At 40.6% G+C, this 8,890-nt stretch overlaps 1 protein-coding gene across 5 annotated transcripts in view; it reads right to left on the bottom strand.

The window, feature by feature from the left end:
* Window positions 1-556: 556 nt before the first annotated feature.
* Window positions 557-8,890, bottom strand: part of GLT8D2 (glycosyltransferase 8 domain containing 2) — a 59,863-nt gene continuing 51,529 nt past the window's right edge. For all 5 annotated transcript variants that reach the window (XM_025283611.3, XM_044941415.2, XM_006077205.4 and 2 more), the window contains exons 7-10: window positions 8,238-8,350; window positions 5,492-5,658; window positions 4,375-4,487; window positions 557-988 (exon numbers count right to left, since the gene is read on the bottom strand). In XM_025283611.3, the coding sequence (XP_025139396.1) occupies window positions 816-988; window positions 4,375-4,487; window positions 5,492-5,658; window positions 8,238-8,350 (566 nt within the window). In that variant the 3' untranslated portion in view covers window positions 557-815. The remainder of the gene's footprint in view (window positions 989-4,374; window positions 4,488-5,491; window positions 5,659-8,237; window positions 8,351-8,890) is intronic.

Below are 8,890 nucleotides of genomic sequence, written 5' to 3'. Positions count from 1 at the left end.
GTTGCAGTGTTTTCTGTAGCAAGACTCTGATGTTCTTTCCCTTGTTAATCTGAGATCAGTTTACCTGCTATTATATTTAGCATGTAGAATAATAGATTATGAAAATCATTAAAAGTCTATGAATATTTTATTTTTTTAGACATTCCTGTTTTAAATAGAATATATTGTTCTAAGAAGACAATATTGGCAACTCATTAAAAAAATACCTACATGTAAAAAATACATTTAGAAATTTTTAAAATTTATGGCTGTAATTTTCATTCAGAGTTAATAAGCAAATTGCTGAAACCTAGCTGGGTTTCGGAGAAGGCAATGGCACCCCACTCCAGTACTCTTGCCTGGAAAATCCCATGGACAGAGGAGCCTGGTAGGCTGCAGTCCATGGGGTCGCTGAGGGTCAGACACAACTGAGCAACTTCACTTTCACTTTTCCCTTTCATGCATTGGAGAAGGAAATGGCAACCCACTCCAGTGTTCTTGCCTGGAGAGTTCCAGGGCCAGGGGAGCCTGGTGGGCTGCCGTCTATGGGGTCGCACAGAGTCGGACACAACTGAAGTGATGCAGCAGCAGCAGCAGCTGGGTTTATTTCTTTGCAATAATATATTTCACTCACATAATCTTCTATAATTGTCACTTGTATTTAAAGAACTAAATCAATACCTATAGGGTTCAAGGTACTATTTGTACACAGTAGGGTTTTTTGTTTTTGTGGATCATTTGTATCAGGTTCTGTTCACAAAGAACAATGGTATAATAGGCTACAAATGGACAGTTCCACATATTTGTACAGGAAATAGTTTAAATGTCAAGTTATATCAGCTGTTGGGGTGGTGGAGTTTAAATATCCCTGCCGGGTCAGGAACAAACCAGCTCTCCCATAAGTCATTGTGGACACTCGGGAAGTCCCACGGTTTATGTCTTCCATTCCAGTGGAGTAGTTTTGCCTCCTGCAGAAAATGCTCTGAATATCTGGTATCTGGATTCCAGCCTTGATTAGGGGACAATAATAGATTCGTTAGAAAAGTAAAATTTTATATTAAAAATTGAAGAAAAGTTCATTGTTAAAAAAAAAAAAATGGGATAAATTGATGGCTATACAATGAAGAATTTACCCCAACCCTGATTTTCAAAGAAACAACTGTTAAAAGAGTTTCTCGTGAAATTCTTCCAGTAATGTTCTACCTGTATACCTGTGTGTGTATTTTTGTACCTTGCCTTTTTTTCCCAAAGATGAATATTTTTATGATAAAAGGTACAATTCACAAAGAAAATAGACATCATAAACCATTAGACACCTAACAACAAAGAAAGATACATAAAGCAAAAATCAGAAGAAATATAAGGAAAAAGAAAAAAATATATAATCATAGTGAGACATATTAACATTTCTCTGAGAATATTTCATCAAGTGCAGAAAAAATAATAGCATCTTGAATGATGTCATTAATAATTTAATAGATTTCTATGTATATATCCTATACAAATATATTTAAAATTTTCTATCTCATACATTGTTATTAGATTTCCATAGGACTATATCTTGCATTTTGAAAATTACTATCTTGGAAAACTTTCCACAGCAGCACATGTGAATTCACTGAATCATTTTTAATAATTGCATAGAATGGATATGATTATTTACTGAGTTCCTTATTAAGGACATTTAGGCTCTGTCCCTTCACAGGCAAAAGTTGTTACAAAGATTGCTAAGTTGTTACAAAGACTGCTACAGTAAACAGCCTTCTATGCATGTCTATACAGATGTATCTGTAGGATAAAATCTTGCAGATGGAATTGCTAGATTGAAGGGTCTGTGCCTGTTAAATTTTGATGAGGGATTGTCAAATTATCCCCGAAAGAATTTACATCATTTCCCTCCTGCCCAGAGTTTACAGGAGTTCTTTCTCTGCATTTCTATCATTAATATGGCAGCATTTTCTTTTAAGCAGTCTCATTTTTATCCTATAAAATGTGCCTGAGAATAAGATCTGCTTTTATCAAACAACTGTCTCTATTTGAATATTTTTCCCCTCATAAGTAACTGCTTAGAGACTATGCATAACCCTGATATTGTTATTGTGCAGGATATTTTTAGAGTGTATCTTCCAGAAGTACATTAAGATCTTGTGAATGTAAATTTTTAAAAAATATCCTCTGTTGTGTTACATTTTCTTTCTATGAAAGGGAATGTGATATTTTCAAACAAATAAAAGCCCATTGAGGCAAGAGAGGATGAATAGCTAGAATATTATAGCTTTAACGTGTGATGTAAGGGGGGAAAAAACCCTAAACCTTTCTTCTGTTATTCATAAACATAATTGTGTAGGTAATTGCAGAAGAGGAGCTAGGTGTTCAGGCTATAGTAGCATCATTGGAATAATTATCATGTAGAAAAATCTACACAGGAAATGCTCATTTGGAGAGTGGAGACTTCACGTGGGGTCATCTCCAGGAAGCAGAAGAGCAAGTCTCAGCCCCACAACTGAAGAACTCTGTAGGGACTTGCAGCTTTGCTTTTCACTAAGTTTCATAAATTTTTAAAACCTTAAGCCTTAACTGTTTAGACCCAAACTTAATAGCCATTAATGTTAATACTGCTTACTGCTTTAAAACATTCTAAAATGAAATCATTTTTCAAATGATTTCTGTGTAGCTTTACTTTGCAGACCATCCCCAATTCCAAAACCTTCAGCACAGATGCAGGCTCTGTTCTATAAGAAAAGATGACTCCTCTCCCTTAGAAGGTTCTGTCCCTTCCTGCTTGTCAGTAAATTAGTTTGTAAAATGTAATTCTGAGTCTCTTTTCCAAGATCATTAACTTCTCTAACCCAGTCTAAGCTCCACATCACTGTTCCTACACATGTTTTATAGCTATTCTACTTTGATGGGATTTTCTCCACACTCATCACCACTTGACCTAACAGTGAGCCCAGCATTATAAAGCAAATCAAATGAAATATTAGTGTCCTCAATGTCCCCATATCAGTCTTCTGTGCATACAGATGTTCAGGAAAATCAGGGGTGATCCTAGTGAGGAGACAGGAACTATTTATGCAGCATCATAAAGAGGAGACAGTCATGCAGTTTCCACAGTTCTGTGTGACCTCCCTTTAACAAGGGACAGTAGGAGACATGACATCTTGCAGGATTGTTCTGAGAGAAGTGACGTTCACATCAACCCCCAGAGCCTAGCCCAGGGCTTGGCAGTGTGTGCCCACAATCCATTGTCTCCAATTCTAAACTAATCAATCCCCTAATGTTTGAAAGCGAAAGGCTTTTTAATAACTTCTTTGGCAGCAACATCTAGAACCCCTTCAGTGTATTGCATAATATAAGTATATGCACATTACCTTTTAAAATTTCAGAACCTTTCTAAATTTCTAAAAAGGTCTGGCCCAGTGGGTTTGGCAAATGGGTTGCGGCCATACATTTGAAAGAATGTGAATGTCTTCTGTGTCAGGCTCTGTTCTAAGCAGTTTACACATATTAGGTAATTTAATCCTTGTAAAAACTTAATAAGGTTATATTAGCTTCCATTTACAAGTGAAGAAACTAAGGCACAAAGGGCTTAAGTAACTTGCCTAAGGTCTTAGATAATAGCAAAGTTGGGATTCCAGTCCATACCCCAGAGCCTGTGCTCCTGTAGTGAAAAGTGAATAAAAGACTTGAGGGACTCACATAGTATACAGTCAGCAAGCAATTTTTTCCTAAAAGATAAATTACAGAACTTGCCTTGTGGTCCAGTGGTTAAGAATCTGCCTGGCAATGCAAGGGTCACAGGTTTGATCCCTGGTCAGGAAACTACTATCCCACATGCCTCAGGGTAATAACTAAATCCACTGACTGTAATTACTGAGCCCGTGCTCTAGAGTTCATGCTCTGCAACAAGGTAAGCCATGCAAATGAGAGGCCCACACGCCACAACTAGAGAACGCCCGTGCCCTGCAACAAACACCCAGCACAGCCAAAAAAAAGATAAATTGCCAGCTGTCTAAATTCATCATCAACTATTATGCTAATTCATTTGGTTCTGTCCACTATAGGTTACTGCAAGAGAGCAATAAAGGTATGTGGAAAAGTTCTGCCAGTGAACATTGTATCTCAACAAAAGTTTGTGTTTATTGAGCACATACTATATGCTAAGCATGATTCCAGTTGCTTTTCCTGAAGCGCTTTTCCTAGAAACATCTCTCAGGTCATTTTTTATCAGCTGCAGTTGCAGAATCTGAGCAGTGAAGGTTAAATAATGTGTCCCAGGTGAGATCCCAGGTCACCTGGAGGATTTGAATTGAGGAAGCTGGTATAATAGCACACTCTCCTCACCTTGGTCCTCACCGCATCTATAAAATGTACCTGGTGTTCTAAAATACGTACCCAGGTGCCTTATGTGCCATAGGGGGTTGATGGTGGAGTATTTCCCGTGAAACACAATCAGCATTGGGGAGGTGGCTACCCCTCCTCCCAGCGAGCTGCTGTAGAGATTTTCCCTAAGAAACAGAATAGAAAAGCAACAGTTGGCCTGGAGTCCCACAGACTCAGATGAAGTAGAATCTAATTATTTTAAAAGGTTCGGCACAGTGGTAAAGAATCCACCTGCCAAAAAGGAGACATGGATTCAACCCCTGGGTCAGGAAGATTCCCTGGAGAAGGAAAGGGCAACCCACTCCAGTATTCTTCCCTGGGAAATCTCATGGACAGAGCAACCTGGTGGGCTACAGACCATTGGGGTCGCAGAGAGTCAGACATGACTTAACAACTGAGCATGCACAAGACAATCCCTCACTGTATAATAAGCCTATGGTCTTTGATTTTTCTCCAACTTTTTATTTTGAAAGTTGTTAAACCTAGCCAAAATTGTAAGAATACCATGAACTCCTATATGCTTCACCTTGATTCACAGAATGTCAATACTTCGCCGTTTTACTTCTCAGGCTTTTTTATAGCAAACATTGAAGATCCCAAATTCTGATCCTCCATTATTTAGAATGACTTTACTCACAAATTCAAGATTATGATAATATTAAAAGTATCCAGATTTAAAAGATGGACAGGATATACACTGCCATGATAACAGTGGTTGTGTTATTTTTATTATCTCTTAAAATTTCGATAATGAAAAATGATTTAATAAATTCAACCTTTAAAAAGTTGAATTTATAAAATAATTCTTAAATCTGTGTAAGGAGAAGCTCTACTAAGATAAATGATTTGTAGTTGAAAAGGTTCACTGGCATTCTGGGAGAAGATTTAAAATCACATTATTTAACAACATATTAGAAAATGTTTATATTAATAAGGGATTGCACAGGATCTCACTGCCTCTGACATATCATTTGAGAATAGCTTTTTCATCCACTGATCCCTTTTTTTCTCAACAGTGCCTCTGTAAGAAAATCTGACCTCATATTTCTAACGCCTGAACTATGCATAGAAAATTAATGGAATAATGTTGTTCCTGAGCATGGAAAAAATGATAGAGGCCCACACATACTCCACATTTTTTTGCATCCATTTCTCCAACTGTTTGGTGATCCGCTGGTGCTTCCATTCTGTCATGTTGGCAACAATCACACCAGGATTGAAAGAGCAAGTGCTGGGGCTGATGCCAAGGTCTTTTATCGTCTTCTTCCGGAAGTCCAGATAGCCCATATATGTGTTCTATAAAGGAAAAGGATACACATCTTTCGACCAAGGAATCTTTTGTTTCTGGAAAATAACCACTTTCTTGAAACCGTTAGGCAGTACCTGGACTTCCTCCTGGGCACTGGCCACTTCCTCCAGTGCTTTCCCAGTTTTCTCTTGGTTCCCCAACCTCCAAAAGCTGGGTGCCCCTACTGGCATCTGCTCATTTCTCCAGCACAAACTCCCTCAACAGTGTCATCTGGCTCTAAATCTCTCCATGCAGACATCCGGGACTTCTCTGGGTTTCCAGCTCCACTATATCTGCCAACTCAATTCGTCTGTCTGGTTGCTTAGTAAGGCAGGTCTCCTTAGAGCCCCAAACTGATCCCAGTCCTATCCCAAACCTGCTCTGCTACAACCTGCCCTACCTTGGTGGCCACTCCATCCTTCCAGTTAGAAAACTTAGGGTCACAAGGTCATCCTAGACTCCTCCTCCTCACTCACTTTCCATATAGATCTCAGCAACCCTGTGGTCCCATCTTCCAAAATATATTCAGAAGCCAACAACTTCTTTTTTCTTTTTTTTTGGCCACACCATATGGCTTGTGGGATATTGCCATGTGGCTTGTGGGATCTGAGTTCCCTCACCAGGGATCAAACCCGGGCCCTTAGCAGTGAGAGCGAGGAGTCCTAACCACTGCACTGCCAGGGGATTCCCCAGAAGCCAACCACTTCTTACTGTCTCTACTACCTTCCTGGTCCAGACCATCATTACCACTCACTGGATTTCTGCCAGATCCTCCCAACCTGTGTCCTGCTTCCACCCTTCTCAACCTGCTCTGTCACAGTGTTACTCCTCTGCTCAAAGCCCATCCAGTGGCTTCCTCTCTCATTCAGAGTAGATCCCAAACTCCCTAAAATGCCTGCCATGCCTTCCACCATCTGCCCTGTCCCCATTACCTCTCCTCTTCTATTACCCTCCCATGTGACCCCTCTGCCACCCTGACCTCCTTGTTCCTTTAATATACCAAATACTCCCCTACTTGCACATTTGCTGTTACCTCTCCTGGAATGGCTTCCCCTAAATATCTGTGAAGATAGTTGCCTCAAGTCTTTCAGGTGTAGGCTCAGAAACATGGTCTCCACAAAGACTTCCCTGATCACCCAGCTTAAATTTCAACCCCACCTCCTCTTACTTATTCTCTGTTCAATATTTTACTTGTTTGCTGACCATCTCTTCCCACTAGAATGGAAGCTACACAAAGGCACAAATTTTAGTTTTGTTACTGTGTTGCTGCTAAGTCACTTCAGTCGTGTCCGACTCCGTGCGACCCCATAGACGGCAGCCCACCAGGCTTCCCCGTCCCTGGGATTCTCCAGGCAAGAACACTGGAGTGGGTTACCGTTTCCTTCTCGAATGCATGAAAGTGAAAAGTGAAAAGTTAAAGTGAAGTCGCTCAGTTGTGTCTGACCCTCAGCGACCCCATGGACTGCAGCCTTCCAGGTTCCTCCGTCCATGGGATTTTCCAGGCAAGAGTACTGGAGTGGGGTGCCATTGCCTTCTCCACGTTACTGTGTTACTAGCACCTAAATCAGTGTCAGGCACATAGCAAGCACTCCATAGCTGGTTGTTGAATGAATGTAACATGAGGCAAAACACACTATTTCACCCACAGAGGCTGCCATAATCTGTCTCATGGGATGCTCAAAAGACCTGGACATAATGGAACAATCTGAGCACTTTCCTATGTGCAGACACCATTCTAAGAACTTCACACACTTTAGCTCATTAGTTGTATGCAATAACTTACATGTATTAACTAAGTTAACTCTCCCAATGACCCTACCAGGAAGTTCTATTATTACCACCATTTGACAAATGAGGGAGAAAACGACTGGTTAAGTAACTTGCCCAAGGTCACAAAACTACTGAGTGATGGAGCCAAGATTTTGAGAGGCAGGTCTGGGCCCAGGGCCCTTAAAATGTGTCATACTTTAATGTCACACATATGTCATTATTTCCTGGAACTTTTTTTTTAAAGAACAGCATTCAATTTGTAATAGCATCTTGTATTTTAAAGCCATTCTTTTGATTTCAGTGTTACATCTGGGTATGACTTCCTTCATTTCTACAAGGGTAAGGAACTCTTTACCTTGGAACAAAGTCAATATTTTCCTCTACTGAAAGGGGATCGGGGGAGAGACAGTCAAAACTCTGAAAACAGAACCAAAGTTTCAGTGAGTCTCTTTTAGAGAAAACACCAGGCTCTGCCATAGACTGTGGTTACGAGTGACTTAAGTAACAACCATCATTCCTGGAGCATTTAGTGGACACTTTGACATCATGTTATTTCATCACAACCCACAAACATGACCAAGTAGGTGCTATGGTTGCCATGTTCCAGATAAGGGAAGGAGGACTTGCAGAAGTAAGTAAGTTAACCCACAGTCATTGGGAGCAGAACTGGGATGTGAATGAGCAACCCAGACCCCTGGCTGTGTGCTGCCCATCAGTCCTGCCTGACTGGCCGGCTTCTCAGAGGTAACGATGACACTTGCTCTGAGATGCTAGGAGGAGAAGGAGTGAAAGTAGGATTCCCAAGACGGGTGCCCACCTGCAGCCCCACGAGTCTGTGTATGTCCTGGGAAGAGGGCAGATCGCAGTCGTCGGAGAAAGCTGCGGCATGGCCCAGGGCCAAGGTGGTATCGTACAGCTCTTGTATGTCCCCTGAATTAACAAACACCAGGAGTTACAACAGTAGAGCACTCATTCCAGGACTAGATAGAGCTTAGAGCATAAACAATCCCCAATTTTGCTGTGGAGGAAAAGTATGTAATCGGTGGTTTCAAGTGGTTTGGCATTTTGCTTGATAAGAATAGCTTGTATCATATGAAAAGCCACTTGATAATAAGCTCCGATCTGCATTGGTCAGATTTCTTTATTTCTGTGGCTTTGTAGGCACTTGACCGGTGCTCATCTTATTTTGCACGCGGGAAAGAGAGGAGACAGCATTTAACACTACAGTTTAGCTTGCTTCTAATAACATCATCAGTGAGGCTTTATCCCTCTGTGTTTCAGGGTTGCAGGGTACCTATTACAGACTTGACAGGGAGTGGCTCTCAGAAAGTCGATTGTCCCAGAAAGTGAGTATCAGCCTTTGTTTTCAAAATATTCTGATTTTTTATAATACCACCAAATTTAATAAGCCATGAAAATCACTGAGCCACTAGATATTTCAAAATTGAAAAGAGATGGGCATTCTACTTA

The sequence above is a fragment of the Bubalus bubalis genome, chromosome 4 (assembly GCF_019923935.1).
Source record: "Bubalus bubalis isolate 160015118507 breed Murrah chromosome 4, NDDB_SH_1, whole genome shotgun sequence".
NCBI classification, from domain to species: domain Eukaryota; kingdom Metazoa; phylum Chordata; class Mammalia; order Artiodactyla; family Bovidae; genus Bubalus; species Bubalus bubalis.
Note: the sequence above shows the minus strand (reverse complement) of the source record. Positions and strands in the feature narration are given on the sequence as shown.